At 49.3% G+C, this 24,234-nt stretch overlaps 1 protein-coding gene across 2 annotated transcripts; it reads right to left on the minus strand.

The window, feature by feature from the left end:
* Window positions 1–1,184: 1,184 nt before the first annotated feature.
* Window positions 1,185–24,016, minus strand: LOC310694516 (palmitoyltransferase ZDHHC3-like). Of its 2 annotated transcripts, XR_014519733.1 has the most exons (10): window positions 23,827–24,016; window positions 21,519–21,607; window positions 16,167–16,249; window positions 13,509–13,621; window positions 12,489–12,550; window positions 10,703–10,823; window positions 9,611–9,683; window positions 7,362–7,491; window positions 2,933–6,978; window positions 1,185–2,679 (listed from the first exon to the last, which is right to left on the minus strand). XR_014519733.1 is itself a non-coding variant. In XM_083477645.1 (9 exons), exons 1-9 carry the CDS (start codon window positions 23,997–23,999, stop codon window positions 6,887–6,889), a joined length of 936 nt encoding a protein of 311 aa, XP_083333771.1. In that variant the 5' UTR covers window positions 24,000–24,015; the 3' UTR covers window positions 1,185–6,886. The 2 variants fall into 2 exon arrangements, 1 of the variants encoding a protein (XP_083333771.1); XM_083477645.1 differs by having other exon boundaries at window positions 1,185–6,978; window positions 23,827–24,015.
* Window positions 24,017–24,234: the final 218 nt, after the last annotated feature.

Raw genomic sequence — 24,234 nt, forward strand, 5'->3', positions numbered from 1 at the left:
CCAGCCTGGCGGAAGGAGGCATACCAGGCAGCCTCCAACTGTCTTAGGGACTCCACTATGGATTTGTGTAGGCTTGGCTCCTTATCTTTTTCTTCTCCTGAAGATATCTTGCAAGGCACCAATACTAAGCAGGGGATATTATGGGAAATCAGAAAGAGTGACTAGATGCAGGTACCTGGGGCTACTTGACATGGTGGGGACAGGGCTGGCATCAGCAGTGGGGCCCAGCCAAATACTCAAGAATAGCAGAATAACCCAGCTGGATCAGGCCAGTGGCTCATCTAGTCCGGCATCCTGTTCTCTCAGCAGACAAACCAGATGCTGGTGGGATACCCACAAGCAGGACCCCCGAGCGCAACAACAACTCTCTCCCCATTTGTGATTCCTGGCAACTGATCCTCAGAGGCATACTGTCTCCAACGGTAGTGGCAGAACACAGCAACAGTGTTTGGGAGCCATCAACAGCCTGATTCTGCAAGATTGTGTCTAATCCTCTTTTTAAAGCCATCCAAATTGGTGGCCATCACTTCTTAAGGGAGCAAATTGCATAGTTTCATTAAGTGTTGTGTAAAGAAATGCTTTCGTCTGTCTTGCATTTCCCAACGTTCTCAAGTTGGCCATTCCCGTCACCTCCTAATGGCAAAGTCCTCTTCCTTTAAGGCGTAGCCTCCCAACGCCTGCACGGCAGCTGTTTTTGTTACTCTGCTACTTGGACCTACGGGCAGAGCAAAAATTTGGGTTCCAGGCTTTAAAATAAAAAAGGAAGGAGTCCCCAAAGGCGAGGTCCAGAAGAAGGATCGTCGCTACATCTCCTCCTCCCATGTTTTCCTGCTGCCTCTTCAAATCTTCTTTCCAGACGTTCACCTCCTCCGTCGCTTTTCTCTGACTCACCCAGGCGCTGAAAGGTTCCTGGGCCCATCTCCAACTCCCCAAATCTCCCAAGGCCACGGAGCTGCCGGCTCGGATTCCAGAGCCCATACAGAGGCTGCAATTTCCACTCCTGGTCTTAGAAGGGGGTGGGGAATCTGGGTGTGTGGGACGGGGAGGAACGCAGAAACGGTTAGCCTCTCCGGCTGAGATTTTAAAATTAAGATCGGATGAGGGCCAGGGGAACTGATTGTGCCTGCTGTGGGGGAACAACCGAGCCACAAATAAATAAGAATAATTCAAACAGAATTCAGTGAGAAGGGGAGGAGGAAATGTTTTTATATATAAAAAAATCCTTGCAGTAAATACAAAGAGCAAATACATACAGAGATGACCCGTTATGTTATAATACTGCTAGGCTGCAACAGGGTCAGGCTTCATAGCAGCACCCCCTTTGGGCTCCCAACCCCAAAACACACATTTCTGGAGTGTGGCAATGGCCCCTGTCTGTGGCCAACCCCCCCTCCCCTCAAGCACAAATTTCTGTGGATCAGCCCTTAAATGACTGCATACTCAACAGGCAGCTGGACTCCAGCTAGCTAACACTGCACTGGAGGTGTTATGGTCCCTCCAGTTGTCGAGTTAGACCTGTGACGGCTCATTCATACATGCCAGTGAGCGCTGGGGCGCTATGGCTGCTGAGCGTGCATGGATGAGCAAGTCTGTGGCATCAGCGACTAGGGCAAGATCGGCCCACCTCCCCTTTCCTACAGAGAGACCATTGTTGTTGCAGCTCCACCAATCTGCTGCTGCATTATTATTTTTTAAAGGCATGTTTGCATCCCCACTAGCACAGCAAAATAAGAAGAGACAGGCCGCTGGATCAAATCAAAGGTCTCCTTGCCAACGGCCTGTTCTTGCAGTGGCCCGCCAGGCACCTCGAGGGGAAGCCTGCAAACAGGACCTGAGTGCAATGTTCACATTCACAACTGGGAGAGCGAAGATGACTTCTTAAGAAAGCTAACTGCTCCTCTACAGACGGGGTGGCGGGGACTTCAGGGGCAGGGCACCGAGCGTGAACGGACAAGCTGCTCCTGGGACTCTGTTTTTGACATCAAGACTGAGCTCACAGCACCCCTCCCCCCAACCCACTCCTAGTCTCCCCTTCTTTCTTTGTTTCGGCAGCTTAATTTGAGAAGGGAGAAGAGACTTCTCGGTTGTTGCCATTGTTAAACAGTCAGGAATCTGAAGCCCTTGCCAAATCAAGGTCATCCAGAGAGCTACCCGCTGATCCCAGTCTACTTTCTGCCCGTCTCCCAGTTGTGCTTGGCCTCCATATAAGATGCCGTTCAAGCTGTGCGTGGTTAAGAGACCGGGGCCACGAGAGCTGTGTTAAGATTCCAACACCACTGCAAGACACAAGCAAAGGATTCTATATCCTGAAGATACATGCTCTTTTAGAAAAAACAGCAACACATTTCTAGACAGCAGAGGGAGGACAGGGAGGGCTTTGACTGCCAAAGTCTCACACCTGTCACCTATCAGAAGTTCAGGGTGTTGGGTGGCTGGTTGAAGACTAGGCCCAGCAGGAAAAAAAACAAAGGGATGCAAAAGCCTGGATCTTATACAGGCAACTGGAGGCAGCTTTTCCTCTGTGCCACCCAGCAGAAGAGAGCTCAGCGATGAGAGTCTGGAGTTTTGCACTAACAAAACAGAAGTTCCCAAACTGTGCGACTGGAATGAAATGATGTAACTGGAATGAAATGACCTACAATAATTTAGACTCCCAGAATCTTAAGAGTTGGAAGGGACCTTGAAGAAGAAGAAGAAGAGGAGTTTGGATTTGATATCCCGCTTTATCACTACCCAAAGGAGTCTCAAAGCGGCTAACATTCTCCTTTCCCTTCCTCCCCCACAACAAACACTCTGTGAGGTGAGCGAGGCTGAGAGACTTCAGAGAAGTGTGACTGGCCCAAGGTCACCCAGCAGCTGCAGGTGGAGGAGCGGAGACACGAACCCGGTTCCCCAGATTACGAGGCTACCGCTCTTAACCACTACACCACACTGGCTCTCTTGAGGGTTATCTAGCCCGACCCCCTGCAATGCAGGAATGTTAGGAACGGCAATATCTCTTTTTCGGAGGGAGTCATTGCACAGGTTTTGATCTGGGCAGTGGGTGGTGGAGAGACTGGAAGAGTAAAGCTGCAAAACACAAATCGCAATACTAGGGCAGATGACCAAAAGTGGGGCAAGCAGCAAAGGCATGCAAAGGGGGCAGAAGAGCAGCAGCAGTGTTCTCCTGGCAGCGGCACCGTCCTTGCTGGGATGGTGGCAAAGCCCGCTGCTGCCTTGCCCCAGTGCGCAGTAGTGCCACAACTCTGCCTCCTGTGCCCCTGCTGAGAACAGACTAAATTTTACTCAAGACAGACCCACTGAAATTAATAGATCTAAGTCAATTGTGTTCATTAATTCCAATGAGACTATTCTGAGAGTAGAGTTAGCAGAGTCTTAACTTTGGGAATCCGATAACTGTGCAAAGAAATGAGGAGACTCTCCTTCAGAGCACTGGATTCCCGAGTGAGAGGTATTTTCTTTCTCTCTTTCTTTTAAGTCAAAAAATTGGCTATTCTCTGCAGCAATGAGGACTGGAACCTTGCTTTAAAAAAAAGAAGCGGCAGCAAAATGTGCTCCAGTTGCCGGATTCCTTGCTCCTTGGCACCTCTCGAGCAGGAAGATGTCAAGACCCATCGTCTGTGGGGTTTGCAAAAGAAGCTGCTCATCTCTGAGATGGGCGGGCATCACATTTGGTTCAAAGAGAACAAGTGGCATCCTGTTATTAAACGAAGCATCAGTGCAAACACATCCTGAGAAAATAAATAAAGGGGAGAACACTTAAGACTTAATCCACAGCCAGAGTTGCTTTGTCCGCAGGGCACCGGGGGCAATCAATCGCTCACCCTCCAGTTCCTGACACTTGCATCTGGGGCTGTCTAGACTTTCATTAGAGGGTAGGAAATTATCCCAATTAAATCCCAGAGACATTCTTCCCCTCCTCACCACACCCCCCCCCAATCGTGCCGCAGTTAGGTTCGCAGCTCAAAACTTGTTTGCCAAGTCTGAGCGAAAACCACCCCGCTTTTTAAAAAAGTTGGATGGATAGCAGGGTCAGGCATCAGGGAGATAGTGGTAGAAAAAAGCCTCATTCTAGCACAGACCAGAGCACAGGGAATTGGCATGTAGAAAGGAGTGGGAGAATGAGAATGATGCAGTATAGGGATGTGGCTGGACTACTACCCCCATCATTCCTTGACCACGAACCATGCTGGTTGGAGTGGATAGGATATGGAAACCAGCAACATCTGGGGGAGGGTGTCTCACCCTGACTCCCCAGGTTGTAGCACTCTGCTGAAAGTAAGGCTGCAACCTGATTTATTTATTTTTTAAAACCAATTGCTGTACGTTGTATGAGCCTGGCTAGATTAGTTTGCCGTTTAAACTTGCACATGGGTCAAAACACTTCTGAAACAGAAGGCATGCTTTGCTTTCAGACAATACACACGCACAGGGCATTGTGTTAGAAGAGGTCTTCCTTTCTGCTTTGGGTTGCAGTGCTGCTGCTTAGTTGCTTTACCCGTTTAGCATACTTAAAATAATATTCTATTATAACATGATATATTTCTAGCCACCTTGAGAAGTAGAATCGAAGCCTGGGCTATAAGGCGACATAATAAATAGGTAAGTACCACCCAACCCAAGGGCAGCAGTGTAGGATTAGCAAGTCGGGGGTGTGGGACAAACACATGACGCAATGGGTATCAAATGGGACACGCTTCTTGTGCTTTGAAAGGCAGTGGAGGCTGCTCCATTCAGGGGAATGGGGCACTGCCCCACAACCCTAAGTCCGCTCTCAGCCATCCCCAGCCTGCTTGCCTTCTTACTTACAGCCGGTCCAAGGGGGGGCCCTGCCTGTCACCTTCCTCCTCCTCAGTCTCGGGAGAAGGATGGGGACAAAACTAGACTCCATTGGCTCCGCCACTCATTGGTTGCAGCTCTGCCTGTCATTGCCTCTGACTCCGCCTCCTGCAGGATTCCCAGATTCTGCCCTACAAGCTCTAATGGATACCAGCTGCCATTTTAAGATGAGTTTCAGGGAGTAATTGTTTCAGAGGGGGCCGCCACCCTCTGCTGAAGTATTAGGGGTGGGAGAATCGGCCCCCTACTAAAAAGGGCTTCTCCGGTGCTCCCCCCCCCAAAAAAATAGGTGCCAGAACTCACCATGAAATTGTTACGGTAAGTCGCCAGGCGACTCGGGGCAGCCTTGAATAGACAGATGCCTGTTTGACAACACCTCCACGGAGGTGATAAAAACTACAGCAAGCTGTTTGGTTTGGGGGTCACCCCTGGTTCTCGTACAAGTCAAATAAATGTGCCCCCTCATTTTTTTAGATTCAGGCAGATGGCTAGGGCAGCTTGGAAGGGCCCTTGTGCAAACACGCCCACGTGTAACGGCAGAGGCCTGGCTGGAAAGCTTAAAGCCCACTGCCGCTATACGGGAAATGGATTGAAAACATGGAAATACGAATTGGCCCTACCTCATAGCTTGACCAACTGCTGCTAGGTGGAGACATAGATCTAAAAAAAAATGTAGACTCACACGCTGGCCAGCTTCACTTTTGACTTGAAATGTTCATTTTGGGCCTCTCGGAAGTAGGTAAAGGCAAGAAGCAGGTGGAAAGGTGCTGGCCTGCAATGTCATCCACCTGAGAGGTGCCGGAACCGTGCTCGTGTGTGCTCTGGCTGAAAAAAAGCCCTGGGCCTCCCTTTTCTCCAGTTAATGAGCAGCTCAAATGATGCTGGAAACCCAGCCTCTTAATTTCAAGGCCTCCGGGGAACCTTGGGGTGGGGGCCACTCCAGCAAAGGAAACAAGGAATCCCCCAGCGATTAGACACCAAAATGACAGAAAGCTCCTGAATACCTCCCCAAGCGGAGGATGCAGCAAGTCCCTGCGCACCACAAAGCATGATGTTCCGACTCTTATGTTTCAAGAAAGCTCAAAGAACTGCTGGGAATGTGCTGAAAGGCAACATACACACAACGCTCACAGCAAACCAGAAGGATAAGCAGAGATCCTGGGTGAGGCTGGTGTAGCGTGGGGAGGTGCGGCTGCGTGCTCTTAACACCCACCTGAGCTATCCATGGTCACATCCACTGGAGGGCAGCCAGCCCCCGCCCTCTGAAAAAGGAAACCCCAAGGGGATGCTAATACAAGGTACTCCCTCCTCTGGGACAGCTGTTCACCATCAGCCTCCGACGTGCTTCCAGTCCGCAGCAGAGCATCAGAGGCTGAAGCACGTTGAAAGTGGAAGCATGTACCAAACACTGCCACCCTCAGGGCTGAAATCCGGTGAGCAAAAGCAAGGCTGGGGTCCCTAGTGGGCAGAGGTCATAGCTCTCCAGAGTAGGAGGCTAATGCCAGCATCATCATCATCATTATTATTATTATTATTATTATTATTATTATTATTATTATTTGATAGGCCAGAGCTTGATCTCTTTGGGAAACCTGGTAAAGGACGCAGGGCTTAAATACGGCCTTCACAGGCAAGGTGAGGCAGAAAGGAAGGAAGGAAGGAGCTCAAATTCACATGCTTCACACCAAGGGCCCAAGATGCATTAAGGGCCGCTTCTGAGAGTGATCTCTGCTGTGTGCAGCACCCCAATTCTGAGTGTTACACAGGTTGAGCCAAGAGTTCGAAATACGAGGACTTCCTGCTGAGCTCCGCTTCAAGGGAGAGCATGCTCTGTTCCCATTGGGATGCAGAGCATCAACACTTATAGCACACACACAAAAACACACACGCAAACACTCCCCTCCCGAGGAAACCGTTTCCCCGCCTGGGGGAAAACGTTAGGAAACTGCAGCCACCATTGCCTCCACAGAAGGTGGCCAATGAAACTGAACGGAACCTCTGCCTCCACCAATAGAAAGGGAACACGAAGAGAGAGCAGCCCAGGAAGTCACACGTCGTAGTTGGGCAAGTAGCTGTAGGAAGGCCCGCTGGCTGACGGAGAGCTGCAGTTGCACGGGAAGAACCAGCAGATGACGAGACCTAGGTGGTGAGAGAGGGAAGGAAGGTTGGATGCACACAGCTCATCGTGGACACTTGCCTCTAATGCCTGGACAGGGAATCCAGCGCCCTCTGGCTGAGGATGGACCCCCGGCCCGCATCAGCCCCAACCAATATGGTCAATGGCACAGAACGATGGGAGCTGGAGCTCAGCATCTTCCAGATACAGGTGTGTGTCTGGTCCCCCAGATGTTGCTGATTTACAGCTCCCAGCATCGCTGGTCATGCCGGCTGGGGATGATGGGACTTGTAGCACAGCAACATCTGGAGGTTCTCTCTGCCTAATCTAGAGGGCTGCTGGCTTCCCGGCACTGCTTTAACGGACCAGCAAGGACATACGCCAGTCATCACCACCCCAAACCTACCTCGGCCAAAGACTTCCCGCAGGAGAGCGATCTTGGGCTTCCGTGTATGCGAGACTTCCCGCCGTGCCTCTTTCAGGAGCCGGTTGCGCAGCTGCTCAATTGGGGTCTCGTCCGTGATAATGGAGACCAGCTGGGAGAAGTGATGCACATTAGGCCATTAGAGGGTGGGCAGGATATGTTTTGACACACACACGCACACACACACACACACACACACACACACACACACTTGTGTCTGTCTTTTGATCCATGCAATACTAACATTCCCTTTCTCCTAATAGCACCACCACCGGTGCATCTTTTTTTGGGGAAGGTTATCCTTGGCACCTCAGGAGGTGCTGGGCAAAATCTGAAACCTTGCCCACCTGTCCCCCCCAGTCCCTGAACAACACCCTGTGACAGCCATGATGCTTCATTGCTCTCTATTTGTATACCGCCTTCCCACCTTGTTCAAAGTGGCTTACAACTAGGGCTGGATGAGATATCAATATATTGTCCAAAACCAGTTTGAAGTCCATAATTAATGGTTTCATTTTTTTTTAAATTAAAGAAAAAAGTTTATTATTTATAATGCACGTACAACCACACAATTACACGAACTCAAATACCGACAATACAAAAATACAAACATAAATGCTACACCTATGTGATTCTCATAATTTTTGACCTGGCAATATATCGCAAATCCTGATTTGTGTGTGGGTGCTATGCAAAAATCACGATGCAGGAAAAATTGTGAAGCCAGTCAATGCCTCTACATAGCTCCATCCTAATTTCAGACATTGTGATGTATCAATATATTGCGATGTTTAGCTGGTGATATATCATAATGCTGAAAACCAGATGTCGCCCAGCCCTACTTGCAACCTCAAAAAACGTACATAATTCACTCTAACGGTTACCAAAATGTAACAAAAATTAGCCACAAACAATAAAGCAATGGAAACATCTCAATAAATATGCAAGCCTGATGTACATGATTCACAGTAGGATCTAACAAGACCTTGGGAAACCACTGCTGATCACAGTATAGAGGGCCCAACCTGCAAAAAGCTGCGCCCTATACTCAGTGGGGCTCATAGCTCAATGGTACAGCACACTGCTTGGCATGCAGAAGTCGCTCCCACCCTCCCCAGTTCGAACGTACAGTGGTGCCCCGCAAGACGAAAAACCCGCTAGACGAAAGGGTTTTCCGTTTTTCGATGCACTTCACAAGACGAATTTCCCTATGGGCTTGCTTCGCAAGACGAAAACGTCTTGCGAGTCTTTTCGCTCCCCCCCTTTTTCTAAGCCGCTAAGCCGCTAATAGCCTTTTAGCCGCTAAGCCTTTAATAGCCGCTAAACCACTAATAGCGCTAATCCGCTAATCCGCTAATAGGGTTGCTTCGCAAGACGAAAAAACCGCTAGATGAAGAGACTCGCGGAACGGATTATTTTCATCTTGCGAGGCACCACTGTACAGCAACAACCCCTGCCAAGGCCGGAGAGAGCCACTGCCAATTAAAAGAAGCCACCCTGGGCTGCGCAGTCCACTGACTGGACACGTTACAAGGCAGCTCCATGCAGCTGTTGATATTTGATAGTGTCTGTGCCATGGACACGGTTTCTCTTCTAGCCCTCTGCAGGAAAACCAGCACCAGCAACTGGAAGAAGGCTGGGGGAAAGGACTTGCCACTGTTGCCCTCCCCAGCATCTCCCTTTTGCTGCTGCTAAATCTTCTCCAGAGGAGAGATGAGGGAGCCAGCTGCACGCCTAGTGAGAAGACCCTTCCCTCTCTGAACTGTGTCTTAGTCAGGCTGCTGAGGCTCTTTGGAGTGGAATCAGCCCAGCGCCAGCAGCTGGAACTTAATTGCTTGTAAAATAAAATATTAAAAAATTGCTCTGTGCTGGCATATTCATGTCTAGATCATTTCTAGTATTGAATCCATTCCAGTGTTGTTAAATTGCTGCTTTCTTTAAACTTGCTTCAATTTATGGATGCATTTTGACAACAGCTTTCTTCTCCCTCCCTACAAAGTTTTTCGTTTTGCTAGCAAGTGTTGTAGCCACACTGGGCCCAGCTCAGTGTGGAAAGGCGACATATAAATAAACTATTTTTAAAAATCTATTGATTTGGAACAATTTTTAAAAAAATAATTGGGGGGGGGGCGCATTACTGTTGTTTTTAATAAATGGCTGACAAACTAAAAAGGTTGCCAAACAATTAAAAAACCCAAGTCCCGTCCCCCGCTGCAAGCCTTAAAACCAACCTGGTCATAAAATATGACTGTGACAAAGAGGCCAAAGAGGATGGATTCCACCAGCAAGATGATGCGGTGAGCGCTAGAAGGAGGAAAGGGAAAAGTACAGTCAGTCTGCTAACTAGGAACACCACTACTCCAACTTGTGTTTCCGGAGGGGCAACAGAGGGCACTGGACTATTTTTTTAAATAGGGCTGAGCTGTGCTTCACATGTGTACCAGGCACCTCCAAACAGCTATTCCCCTCACAGAGCAGCTACAATTCCCAGAGTTCCACGGGAAGAGGGATTACTTGTTAATCCACTCTGGGAACTGTAGCTTTGTGGGGGGGTGGAGAGCTGCCTCCAAATAGATCTCGGCACCCGTAACAAATGAGTTCCCAGGATTCTTTGGGGGGAAGCATGACTAGTTAAAGTGGTATGATCCTGCTCCAAATGCAGAGTGCAGATGGAGCCTACGTTAGGCATGCCTAATTAATTGGAGAACTCGAACGGGGTATAACCCATTCTTTCCGTTTCTTCTCCACATGAAATTGTTCTGACGCTGATGTCTTCGCTGCTTAAATTGCTTTGAGGTCACGTTCGCAGGAAGCGATTCAGAAGTGAAACGGAATAAATAAATAGCCCGTGGCAGAAGGGGAATGCGGCCCTCGACGGGGGTGGGGGGAGCCTTTCCCCACCCCCAACTATTGTGGACAGAGAGACCCTAAGCAGGAGGAAGCAGGCGAGGAGGCTGCGGGGGCTGGACAAAGGGACAACGCCCTACCCTCGGCTGCTCCCATTTTCCAAAGTGAGAGGGGGAGAGGGAGGGAGGGAGGGAGGGTGTGCTGCTCATTTATAGAAAAGCCAGCATGGAGCCTCTTCCCCTCCCCTTGGCATTGAGCCAAAGCTCTGGAGCTCCAGCTGTTCTTGGCAAGAACTGTGTGACATGGCAATTTCTTTTCTTTCATTCGTCTTTCTTCTTCTTATTTTTTGTTTTTGCAAATGGCCGAACTGAGGCATCTACAGGGTCTCTAGAACTCTCCCTGCCCCAGCAACGGGGTGTGGGGTGGGGTGGGGAGAATCCTTAGCTTGGTGGCAGGAGGAAGGAAGTGGGACTCACATTTGGATGCGATTGTTGGAAACGCCTCCTTCGGCTCCTTCGGCCTTCCCGGCTGAGCTCTTGTCCGTGGGCCAAAGCCAGGTGGTCAAGACCAGCCCCATGGCGTAAAGGCTGGCCAAGCCTGTGGCCGGGAGAACCAGGTCAGCGAAGGCCAAGAGGGAGGGGAAACACGAAAAGGAAAAAGGGTCATCAACGCAGGCATGGTGCATTTCTTCATTCCCTCGGGGATACATGTCATAAATCCCTAAGTATGGTCAGGACAGCGCTGAAGCTTGAAAGGGTTTTTTGGGTGGGGAAACAGGCTTTCTGCTCAACTTCCAGGTGCCTTAGGAGACGACCAACTTTCGACCAACTTCTAGCTTGCAAGAACAGGAGATAAAGGAGACAGTGAATAGGAATGAGGGGTTAAGCCTCATCCTTTACAGCAGGGGTGGGGAGTGGGGGTTCATTTTATTTTGGTCAACAGTCACATTCTCCTGGGAGCAATCTGTCAGGGGCTGCATTCTGGTGGTGGGTGGGACCACTCCAACTTAATACAGTGGTACCTCTGGATGTGAACAGGATCCGTTCCGGAGCCCTGTTCGCACCCTGAAGCGAACGCAACCCGCGTCTGCACGGGCGGCGATTTGCTGCTTCCGCACGTGACAGCATTTTGAGTGTCTGCACATGCGGCGAAACCCGGAAGTAACGCTCTCCATTACTTCTGGGTCGCCGTGGAGCGCAACCCAAAAATATTCATCCCAAAGCTACTTCAACCCGAGGTATGACTGTAACATTTTAATTATTTCAATGCCACCCATCTGACTGGGTTGCCCCAGCCCCTCCGGGTGGCTCCCAACAAAATATTTAAAACACAATGAAACATCAAAAGTTAAAAATGTCCTCTCCCTGTGACTCCCCTGTCTCCTTCTCCTGACACCCATCTCCCCGCCCTTTCTTGACACCATGCTCTTCCTCCCAGAAGTCTACCAGGGAGGGACAGGCCGCTATTGCCAGAGGTCTGAACTGATCCTTTGAAGAGGGCTTCTGACATCAGGCCAAGGGTCAAGGTTGCTCTGGTCCAAGGTTGCTTACCCCTGCTCTACAAAAAATGTTAGGTTTTGATAAGTCAAGAGAGGAAAGTGTTATTTTGTCTTGGGAGGGAGCTCTAGACCTAGATGGGGAGGTCAGGCATTGGCAGGGGGCAGCCTGGCAAAGGAGCAAAGGGGTAGGAAGGCAGAAGGAGGAGAGTGGCTGAAGGAAGTAATGAACCTAGATGACCCTTCCAACTCTTCTATGATTAAGTGATTCTATGAATCACTCGGTTGGTGGGAGGTGAGTTGGGAGCAACGAAGGACATTAAAAGTTAAGCAGGTAAACAAGCAAGCAAGGACTCTCAGCCCTCAAAGAGACAAAGAAACTTGTCAGACGCTGAGAACAATTCCAAGTTTTACAGTGAGGAGGAAGAGGAAGACTGTGTGCCCTGGAGAAGAGCAGCCCCTAGTGGGGAAATACAGGGATCGCAGCTTTGATTTCAGAGATTAACCAGAGGGGACATCTAGTAAACTGGGCTGGATCGACTTCAGTCGCCGCAATCCCTCAGTCCACAGTGCTCTTCGCAGCTCAACCAACAAACGCAACCTTAAACCCTGGGTTTTTTGTTCTAGGGAGGCAAAGAAGGGGCCCATGGAGCAGTGGGGCATTAAGCAGGCAGGTAAATTGCTAACCACAATGTCCTGGGACCCACCCCACCCTCCACAGTAACTCCTCCCCCAAACCACGACTTGGTGGCACGTTCCTGACATACCTGTATAGAAGAGAAACTGGATGAAGTATTTCTGGTTCAGTTCCCCCACGCAGTTGTTGATCCTACCAAGAGAGCATTCGAGCATGTTAGAAAGAAAACTGGACAACTAGGAACAAGATGAAGCTGTCAATTCTGGCTTCTCTCGAGTTTCTCCAATCTTCAGTTCAGCGCTCTACATTTCCACATCAGTTTGCAATTAAAAAAAAATAAAATTCTCATGGAAATTCATCAGCGTTTGCCTGTGAATTTCTCCTACCATACGCATTTATATATGCAATTTCCCCCTAATACAGTCATTTCTGCAAAGCAATATTGACTAATATAATGTGCTCTGTATGTAATTTTCACTAACACGTATATTTGCATGCACACATTAGTACATTCATTTTTGCCCAGGCGAGAGAACTTTAAATGCCTGCTGGACACTTTTCCATTCCGTTCAGTTTAGGTGGACAATTGAGAATCCATCTTTCCACAACAGCCAGCCACTTTCTGATTTTAACTTTTTATATGGATTTTATCGTATGGTTTCATGGACAATTGTCATAAACCACTCTACTGATGTTGCTTTTACTGAACAATGGTAGATAAATATATTTCTAACAAATAGGTAATTAACTGGCATGCAAAATTTGGAGAAGTGTGGATTTATTTTTCATTGTTTTTTTTTTTAATATAGTGTGAATTTCGAAGGATGATTGTGTTTTGGTTCACAAATCATTTCAGAAAATGGGAATTGGGGATGTTCACCTTCATATGCAAACTGAACCACATTCCTCCACCCCCACGCCCCCCACTCCCTAGGGACAACAGCTCAAGTTAAAATTAAAAAGGGTGGTTCTTCTGGTTCCCAAAGAGGAGATGGGGTTGGGGAGGCTGATGCTGTCTCACTGGGTCCGTCATACCACTGACTGAGATGGGAAGCCCTCTTCTATTGGGGAAGAAGCAAGGGGAGCAAAAGGCACCATCGAACCCTGACACACACAGATCAAGGCAGGCCCTCCATGGCAGGATCCTCACCAAGGGCAGTGGTGGTCCATGCGGCGCACGCAGCGGTGGCAGACGCGGCAGTGGTGCGCCCGGGGCGGCCGGTATGTCTCACAGCGGTTGCACACTGTCCAGTCCTCATTGCTCTAGGGAAGCAAAGAAAAGGATGGCAGAGGAACCAAAAGGTGTTTGTCACCTGCTCTGCTTCTGTTCCTGATGGTGCTTGAGCTTGCTTTCACTTCCTCCCTCCCATTCCATTTCTCCTTGCCTGACATATCTCCCGCTTGGACTACTGCAATGCACTCTACGTGGGGCTACCTTTGAAGGTGACCCGGAAACTACAACTAATCCAGAATGCAGCAGCCAGACTGGTGACTGGGAGCAGCCGCCGAGACCATATAACACCGGTCTTGAAAGACCTACACTGGCTCCCAGTACATTTCCGAGCACAAATCAAAGTGTTGGTGCTGACCTTTAAAGCCCTAAACGGCCTCGGTCCAGTATACCTGAAGGAGCGTCTCCACCTCCATTGTTCTACCCGGACACTGAGGGCCTTCTGGCGGTTCCCTCACTGCGAGAAGCCAAGTTACAGGGAACCAGGCAGAGGGCCTTCTTGGTGGTGGTGCCCGCCCTGTGGAACGCCCTCCCACCAGATGTCAAAGAGAACAACAACTACCAGACTTTTAGAAGACATCTGAAGGCAGCCCTGTTTAGGGAAGCTTTTAATGTTTGATGTATCACAGTATTTTAATATTCTTTTGGAAGCCGCCCAGAGTGGCTGGGGAAACCCAGCCAGATGGGCGGGGTATAAATAAATTATTATTATTATTATTATTATTATTATTATTATTATTATTATTGTTGTTGTTGTTGTTGTTGTTGTTGTTGTTGTTGTTGTTGTTGTTGTTGTTGTTAGACAGAAGCCCAAGGGCAGGGGCCACCTTCATGCTGATTTTTGTAAGCCGCCCAGAGAGCCTTTTAGGTTAAAGTGCAGGGTGCAAATGCAAGAAACCATCAAATGGAATGAACACCGCCTCCCTCAGACTACAGTTCATCTGCACACAAGGGGTCTAAGTTCTGAGAGAGTAAACCTTTGTCTGGACTGGGCTGCTGCAGACTGAACGTCGTAAGAACCTATGAAGAGCCCTGCTGAATCAGGCCCGAATCCCACCTAGCCTAAAACCCTGTTCCCTCTCAGGGCTGACTCCAGGGCTGGTTCCATCAGTGGGCTCTGTCAGCCTTTCCCTGCCATGAAAGCACTGCTCCGAGAAGCACCAGGAGGCTGGACTCGGCCACCCTTTTAATTTCACACCATGCCCCCGAGCAAAAGCTGCACCTGGGGCATTGTGGGAAATTTAAAAGGTCAGCAAGCCACAGCCTCCCTGCACTGTTTGCAATTGTCTATAGAAAGCAATCCTGTGAGTTGTATATATAAAGCATAAACACGGGAGCTGCGTATATAAAGCAAGACTGTGGGATGGAGGGGTGATCTGACTCAGAGTCCCAGAAACTCTGCTCCGTTGGAGACCACAAGAGGAGAAGCAGCTGGAATCTATTACTGTTGCTCTTTGGTGCCATTCTACTGAAGATGTTGTTTCAGTAATTTTATATTTGTTGTTGATGTTGGTTTTCCACTGTAAACTGCTCCGTATATTACAGGAGACCTTGCCCTGGGTCTGTGAGCCACCATTTTGTGATTCCCACAATGCCCTTGGGGGTGTCGCCATTTTGAATTTCCAGCAAATAATCCTGGGCGCTGCGGTTTGTTAAGGATGCTGAGAGTTGTTACAAGGCCCCTATCCCCCTCGCAGAGCTACCCTTCCTGGAGTGGCTTAACAGTCAATCCCTCTTCCCAAGGAACTCTGGGAACTATAGCTCTGTGGGCTGAATAGAAGCCTCCTACGGACTTTCAGTTCCCTTTACAAACTACAATCCCCAGGATTCCTTGAGGGAAGCTGTGATAGCTTAAAGTGGTAGGATTTGAACACAGTGCCGATGGGGCCTCAGTCTGCATGCCTTGCATTCACAGCAGACAAGGCGCTTACCTCTCCGGCAGCTTGTCAGAATGCAAGGTAAAGATAAAGGTAAAGTGACCAACTCTGGGGTTGTGGCGCTCATCTCGCTTTATTGGCCGAAGGAGCCGGTGTACAGCTTCCAGGTCATGTGGCCAGCATGACAAAGCCGCTTCTGGCGAACCAGAGCAGCGCACGGAAACGCCGTTTACCTTCCCGCTGGAGCGGTACCTATTTATCTACTTGCACTTTGACGTGATTTCAAACTGCTAGGTTGACAGGAGCAGGGACCGAGCAACGGGAGCTCGCCCCGTCGCGGGGATTCAAACTGCCAACCTTCTGATCGGCAAGTCCTAGGCTCTGTGGTTTAACCCACAGCGCCACCTGCGTCCCTGAATGCAAGGTAGCTGCAGAGAATTAAAGTAACCAGCTGCAGCTAGATGGTGTTGAGCTTGACAAATCACTGGGCTAAGGCAGGTGTGAGGAGCGTGCAGCTGGAACACAGCATTGCTGGTCCATAACTCCTGCCTTTCCTGACCCTGGTCATGCTGGTCGAGGCTGGTGGGAGTTGGGAATCCAGCCCCCACCTGGAGAGCCACAGGTTCCCCACCTCTAGGCTACGGGCAAGGCAGCTTCACATTCCCCTCTCCCCAGGTACAGACTCCTTGCAACAACTCACCCGACTGTTCTTGTGCGATCCGCCACTGCCGCTACTCCGCAAGTCAGAGAAGTCAATGGCTGTATCTGGGAGCGGGACCATGCCTGAAAGAGAGCCACAGGCAAGGCTGGGTGGGAGCATGTCAAATCTAATCGATTTTTTTATGGTGGGGAGCTGTTTCATAAAGGACAAGGCTATTGGTGGCTACCAGTCTTGATGGCTATGCTCTCCCATCACTGTCAAGAGACAGTAGAGGCGGCATCAGCATCCCCCACACTTATGCAGGGGTTACGTTCCAGACCCCAGCACACGTAAGTGACATCATGTAAAGTGGGGCGAGCCCCCTAAACACCTTTTAAATGCCCTTTCTGCTTCTTTCTCTTCAATCCAGACCAAGAATCCTGTGTCCAAAAATATCCACAAGAAGAACTGAAGTTCTGGGGTCGGCAGGAGGCCGCACAGGAAAGCTGCTGCGGCTGCTGCGCTGCCCCACATACCAGCTGTTAGGGAGTTGTGACTGTTAAAGTGGTATAAGAGTGGTGTAACTTATACACCTTGTATAAGTACAAGGTGTGAATATGGCCTCAGGCTAACATTGTTGCTGTGAGGATACAAGGTGTGGGGGACCAAATGTGCCACCCTGAACTCCTTGGGGAAAAGAACAGATTAAAAAGTAATGAAAGAATGTTTTTCAAAAAAGGCTCACAACAGACAGACAGGAGACAGCCTGATGAAGAAATTAAGAAATTAACTTCACACCCATTTACTTATGCTCTTCCTCCAACCTCCCCGTTATCTACCATTCCTTTTGTCTTTGTTTAGTGGGTGTAAATACATGCATGCACTACAGTGGTGCCTCGCAAGACGAAATTAATCCGTTCCGCGAGCCTCTTCGTCTAGCGGTTTTTTCGTCTTGCGAAGCAACCCTATTAGCGGATTAGCGCTATTAGCGGTTTAGCGGCTATTAAAGGCTTAGCGGCTATTAAAGGCTTAGCAGCTATTAAAGGCTTAGTGGATTAGCAGCTAAAAGGCTATTAGCGGCTATTAAAGGTTTAGCGGATTAGCGGCTAAAAGGCTATTAGCGGCTTAGCGGCTTAGAAAAGGGGGGGGAAGCGGAAAAAAATCGGAACACTTGCAAGACGTTTTCGTCTTGCAAAGCAAGCCCATAGGGAAAATCGTCTTGCGAAGCAGCTCAAAAACGGAAAACTCTTTCGTCTAGCGGGTTTTCCGTCTTGCAAGGCATTCGTCTTGCGGGGCACCACTGTAATCGCATTTACCCACCAATAGGCCTCAAGGGGATCCCACTGAGTTCTGCTGCAGGGCTGGGGAGCCTGCAGCCTCCCTGGTGTTGCTGGACTCCAGTTCCCATCATGTTGGCTGGGGCTGATGGGAATTGCAGTCCAGGTTCCCAGCCCTGGCATACTAATTGCTTCCAGCATGGCGTTTTTTTCTGCAGAGAAAACAGTTAACTTTCTCGTTTCAGTTTTTGCAGTTCTTATCTCAGCAACAAAAAGCTGTTTTCAATGTCAAAAAAAAATGCTTTTTGTGTGTGTGCTTCTCCACTGCCAGTTGACCAAGTCTGCATCAATCATTGGCTCCTTTTTTATCCCTTTAATAGCTGCCATATTTAGGAATGGAACCTCCAGGTTTACCTCTGAGCATCTGATGCTTGCGACAAACAGGCAAAAGTGGCTTTTATCCCTCATGCCCTGCTTATGAGTTTTCCTGGTGTGAATGACAGCTCACTACTGGAGCGATGGACTAGATAGATCTTAGTTTTGACCCAGCAAGGAAATTCTTTTATTTTTAAGCAAACAAATCACAGAAAAATCCGAATGTGCGTGGAAGGATCAAGAGAACAGAGCTGTTCTCCTTCTCCCTCCCACCCTGCAAAAGTATATCATGAACTAAATAAACTCCAAGAAACGGGAACAGAATGAACTTCTAACAATGATGCAGACACATTACTCAATCGAGATGTTCCAGCTCTCAGTGACGCCAACAAAGGCACATTTGCTCAATAAATATTTTGATTTTGCATTTGGAGAGACAGAGAGAGAAAAGATGAAATGTGCAGAGCAGGCTGATTAATTTCAAATATGCCACTTCAGCTTTCTGTCCCAAATGCCACTGGCAAAAGATGATCAAGGACTTCGCTTTTGCTGATCCCATAATAAACACTCGCAAAGATCCACAGGCCCAAGGGCCCTCTTCCAGGGTAAGATGACACCTCCAAGGAAGCCAAGGCAACGACCTTCAGCAGGATCCGGGCAAGCAGTTGTGGAAAAACAACACCCGGCAAAGGAAAGCTGGGCAGCTCCAGTTTCTGCAGCTGCTTTGCTTGGATATGCTGAAAAGGCAGCATCACAGATGGGGGGGGGGTTGGCAATAAGTGTGGCCTAAAGTGTGCCCCACTGAGGATTAGAATACAGCTCCTAACACAGAGAAAGACCCAGGAATCTCCACTTTCATGGTTTCAAAAAGAATGACTCTAAAGCCCTTCTGTTTGCAAGGGTGGGGGACACCAAGCATTTGTTTATTATTCTGCAAAAGGTACTGAAATAGGAAGGAGGGGCTGGGGAAGAAGGCATCTAATGGCGAAAAGGACGCTGTAGTGATCAGGTGGGATCGCTATGAGGAATTGTAACAAGTATAGAGTAAGCCATCTGTGTCAGCAATGAAGGCATTGTGTTGACTGGGTTTAAACTATTTTGATATGATTTTTGATCAATCCACACCTCTGCATCCCTGTTCCATTTCTCTTTCTTGACAAGTCATGTACACAGCCAGGCAGGCATCCTGGGTCATCAAAGACAGTGGGCAGTTTCTTTGATGTAGCTTTTCTGATATGTTAATCTTAGGATGTTAATCTTAGGGCCAGGAAACAGGTCTCACATAGAGGTCGTAATGATCGCTGTCCTCCTGGCCATGCTTCTTATCATGTGTATTGATTGATTATGACCTCCGGGGTTGCTGAATGCACTCCTTTGTAGTTTTCATTCATTTACCCAAAAGTATGCATGCCTAACTAAGTGTTTGAAGTTTTACTTTGTCCCCACGTGGGGTTTGTTGAAATGCTCAGAAGAAATCTGATTGGTTCTAAGAACACTGAGTAAAAAGTTCTTTTGTGAATAAAACGACCTGGGCTGAGGGGTAGAGGGAGAGAGATTATTATACGCACCCTTCCCAGAGTCTTGCTGGTTCAAGCCTCTGTGTGTATTCTTATTAATCAGAGTTCAATCCTTCCTTTGCTTTGGGAACGCCTCAGGACGCCTTGGTGAATCAGACACGGGTCCGTCTAGTCCAGCATTCTCTCTTTCACAGAGGGCAGCCAACTCGTAAACAGCACAATAAAAAAGTGCCCCCATCTAGTCCAGCACCCTGTTTCCACAGTGGCCAGCCAGATGCCACTGGGAAGCCTCTAGAAGGACCTGAGCAAAAGGATACTCTCCTCTCCTGGGGCTTCCAGCAACTGGTATTCAGAAGAGGAAGCCCATCCCTTGCTTTGTTCCCAGTGTCAGATCAGAGGTGCTGCTGGTGTCACGTTGCGGCTGACATCTGAGGCCAGGAGAGCACACAGTTCCCGTCACTGCACTTGCCCTGCAGCCTTCATCAGTGTCCTCTGCCACCAGGAAGCTGCCCGGCTGTTTAGGTGAAGAGATGTTCCCCCCATCCTGCCCCCAAGGACCCAAATGTAAGGTTCTACATTCTCATTCGGGGTGTCGGCCTGTTGCGCTTTGCCTGCCTGGGTACTCAGCACAGCAGCAACACAGGCTGGAGAGTCAGGGTGGGGTTGCAGTCATAAAATTCTGAAACCTGGGAAGTGATGCTGGGCTGCAGAGACAGAACAAAGATCTCCTGAAGCCCAACAACCTCCTTGTCTGAGCTGGTATGGTCTTTAACCATAAAGACAGTAATTCTGAGGAGCCTCAATGGCAATGCTGCATCCGCCTTATCTGGTCCAGCTCAGGAATTCATGGCTGCCATGGCAACCACAGGATGTCTCAAAACATTACGCAGCCAGTGTATATTGCAAATCACACTCTCGATCTAGTCTTTGCTAGAGTGGATTGGGAATGAACCGGGGGGAGGGAGGGGGTGTCCAGGCTGACATGGACGCATCAGTCTCTAGTGAGATTTGGATTGACTGTGACTGACATTCCCTCATTAGGAGGGTCTGCCTGCCCCCAGATACTTATGGAATCCAAGGGATTCCTGAAGGCTCCGGGGGGTTTTCCAGACATGGCTGGTGCTTTGATCGAGGCCCTGCTCCTGTTATGGAATTGTAGAATGGCAAAGGCAAACAAGCACAGTGACTCCTGAGCCACGGGACATTCCTGCACTGCTGAGAAGTTGCCCGTTTATGAAATGCCTTCCCAAGGAAAGTATGTCATGTAGACACTGCATTCTTTTCAGACCAGGCTTTCCATTTGAACAGGTATTTTAAATGATTTTGTTCTTAGCTAGTTGGGTGATTTTATTCCTCTTAATCTTATTGCATCATTGGCTGCTTTCATTTTCTTTTTTTATTTGCATACTGCTCCAAAATCCGATTTTGGATAAAGGGCAGCTTAATTTTTTTAAAAAAATAAAATAAATCTCTTTCCTCCCTGTATTATTTGTCTGAAGCTGAAAGTGCACATATATTTGTGAGGGAATTCCTATTGGCCATAGTGGGGCATTATTTCCAAGCACACAGGATTGTACTTCAAATCATTTTTGAAATGCTATTTAAGCTTGTGGCCAATATTACCCCATTTAGGGACAGCGAGTCCCATAAGGTAACCGTGTACTGGTTAGAGAAAGTGTGCACAGCGGAGGCCGGTCCATCCAGGGCAACTGGGACGAGGCTGGGCAGTAGGGGGGGGGAGGCTGGGATGCCCAGACAAAAAGACCCCCCTCTCGGCCTCGCTGATGTGGTCCAAAGCAAAGCAAAACATTTGGCCCCAGCTTGACTGCAGGAGTTGCTGGAAGGAGGCATAAAAGGCGCCATCCAACAGTATTAGGAACTCTACTCCGGATTTGTGTAGGTTTACCCCTCAGCCTTTTCCTTTCGCAAAGATGGTCCCGCAAGTCAGCAGGTATGGATTGATCCTCAAGGCCCCACCAGCCTCAGCTTGTCCTCGGCCAGCTCCCACCAACCTGCCTACTTGCAGTCCAATGCGGCCGGTCAGCCCTCAATGTTGCCCTTCAAGAACTCAGCAGGAAGGAGGAGGATGGGAGAAAGCTAGAATCAGCTGGCTCTGCCTGTCGCTGGCTCTGGCTGTTGTAGGACCCTCTTGCCTTTTGTCCTACCAACCTCCACTGAGAGAGAGCAAAGCATGGAAGCTGATGACACAGACAGGGCCCAGGTAAGGGGTGAAGGTGGCTTACCTGGGTCGGCAAAGACAGCCCGCGTGTGACAGGCCAAGAGCATCACGACAATGAAGTTGAACGCCACGGCATGGAACGGACACCAGAGGCTGTGACAAATGGAAGCAGTGAGGTCATCAGCATCTCGCAAACTTTCTTTTTCTCTCCCCCCCCCTTCCCCTTTCCCAACAGCTTTTCTAGGAGGCTAACTCAGTGAAATACGAGAGCCCATTCTATCCCTGCGTCATCATAATTATCCCAAATACTCGTTATTATCCGGTTGCAAACAATGCATTCTGACAGCCAAGCAGGGATCATCTTACTAATGCAGCAAGTCTTGGATTACCTTTGTGCATGAAAGGGAGCATATTCACATTTTATTACGGCAGGGACCCAAAAGGCCCCCCATGATTGGACATACTCAGTGGAGGTTTTTTATGTTTTTCTTTTGTGTTTTTAATACTCCCCACTTTTGAAGGGTGGCATTGGGGGTGTAAAGGAGAAGGAAAACACTGTTTTAGAATTCCAAAGTCAAACGTTACTACTGATCCTGGCCTATAAATAACTGACTCTGCATGGTTTCTTGGAAGTAAAAGCCCATGTTTTTCAATCTTTGCTCCTTTGTGTGTGTGTTTAGGATCACAGCCAAAATTAGCTAAACTGCGGGAGATAAAAAAAGGTGGGCACCAGGTAAGAAAAAAGGCATGCTCAGGACCTGTAAGAAAATCCATGTACCCAAACATAGCAGACACGCTGAACTGGACCAGGTGTATGTCTCTAGGCCAACATCCATTTACCAGCCAGGCAAATGCTTCATGAAAGACCACCACCAAGGTCTGAAGGATACAGCCTTTTCTCTATTGTAATCTCCCAGTGTTAAGGGACGCGGGTGGCGCTGTGGTCTAAACCACAGAGCCTAGGGCTTGCCGATCAGAAGGTCGGCGGTTCGAATCCCCGCGGCGGGGTGAGCTCCTGTTTCTTGGTCCCAGCTCCTGCCCACCTAGCAGTTCAAAAGCATGTCAAAGTGCAAGTAGATAAATAGGTACCACTCCAGCGGGAAGGTAAACGGCGTTCTGCTCTGGTTCGCCAGCAGCGGCTTAGTCATGCTGGCCACATGACCTGGAAGCTGTCTGCAGACAAACGCCGGCTCCCTCGGCTTATAGAGTAAGATAAGCGCGCAACCCCAGAGTCGTCCGCGACTGGACCTAATGGTCAGGGGTACCTTTACCTTTTAATCTCCCAGTGACAAGTATTCAGTGGTAGACTTCCTCAAACATACAGGTTCTGCATAACCATTATTATGTCTATTTAACTAACAGAAGTTAAAGGACTCCTCCTCCATGACTGTGCCCTGTGTTGGCGCCCTGCAAAATATATGCACTAAAGTAAAGAATGTACATCTATTAAACAACAACAAAAAGTAAGGCTGCAGTCTTCTACCTATTTATCCAGGAGCAAGTCCCACTAGGGCAGGGCTGCCTTATAATAATAATTTATTATTTGTACCCCACCCATCTGGCTGGTTTTCCCCAGCCACTCTGGGCAGCTTCCAACAAAGATTAAAAATACATTAAAATGTCACATATTAAAAACTTCCCTGAACAGGGCTGCCTTCAGATGTCTTCTAAAGGTCAGGTAGTTGTTTATCTCTTTGACATCTGATGGGAGGACATTCTACAGGGTAAGGAATCCAGAATCCACCAATAGACAATACTTATATTAGAATCAACCAAAATGTCACAAAAGAGTGAGCAAGCTTTCAGCCCACCAAACCTCTTCATTAGGCCAGTTGTTGCACAAAGCAGAACTTGGGGAAGTAAGAGGGAAAACAAAAACAGGAAATTGGGTTGGATGTTGGCTCCATGAGTATCCAGCCTCATTTTTGTAGTTATTCACTACCCCACTCCTGGAATTACCGAAACCGATGCAGAGCTCTGGAGAAGCTGAAGGTTTGCTCACTGGCATTTTGTGTCGGCTGGGTTGATCCTAAGCAAAATACTGGTGAAGGGCAGGAAACACGTCCAATAACAGCAGCAGCAACATTATGGCTCGAGGTAGATTCTGAAACTTTCCCCTTTTCTTTTCTTTCAATAAAACTCTGAGAAAGCACCTCTGAGCATGTGCAGAGTACAGAACTTGCGACCTCCTCCTGCCCCTGAGCTACGGCCCTTCTCCGGCTTGGCTTCTTTCCTTTCCCCCACCACCGTGGGGCAAGGAAACCGCTGACAGGGGGAGGAACAAAACCGAGCCATCCCAAGGGCACCGTGCCCCTGAGCGTGTGCAGAGCGAAAGGGGTGGGACCCTTCCCTGCGGGGCTGGCGCGCCCTACCTGCCCCGGAAGCCCGGCTGGAGCAGGACATGCTCCAGGATGACGTAGTCGGCGTAGCCCACACTGAGGTACGTAAGCAGCAGGCAGAGGACCCCGCACGGGTCCGCCCGACACCGCCCCTTCCCGCAGCACCAGCACCGGCACCGACCCCCGGCCGCCACCGCCGCACCCATGGCAACCCCCGGCAGGCACTTCCGGCGCCGCCTCCTCCCCGCCCGCCAGCCAATCGCAGATCGGGAGAGGGGAGGGACCGCGGAAGCCGAGGGCGCCGCCGGGCGAGCGTCTCCCTCGCGCTCCTGTTGCCATGGAGACGCGGCCTTGCAGCAGCAGCCCTCACCAGCCTTTTCTTTTGCGGCCGGGGGGGGGGGGAGGCGGGGTAGCGGGGCCCCGCCCGCACCTCAGTTTGGG

This window comes from Podarcis liolepis, assembly GCF_965112155.1.
Source record: "Podarcis liolepis genome assembly, chromosome: 15".
NCBI classification, from domain to species: domain Eukaryota; kingdom Metazoa; phylum Chordata; class Lepidosauria; order Squamata; family Lacertidae; genus Podarcis; species Podarcis liolepis.

Bases quoted from the DNA above. Each gene is read 5' to 3' on its own strand.
- LOC310694516 (XM_083477645.1), bottom strand. From the start codon at position 23,999: ATGGGTGCGGCGGTGGCGGCCGGGGGTCGGTGCCGGTGCTGGTGCTGC. The intron at 9,684-10,702 runs GTGAGTCCCACT...TCCTCCTTCTAG, and splicing joins TCCAACAATCGCATCCAAAT to CGCTCACCGCATCATCTTGC. The intron at 6,979-7,361 runs GTAGGTTTGGGG...CTCACCACCTAG, and splicing joins GCGGGAAGTCTTTGGCCGAG to GTCTCGTCATCTGCTGGTTC.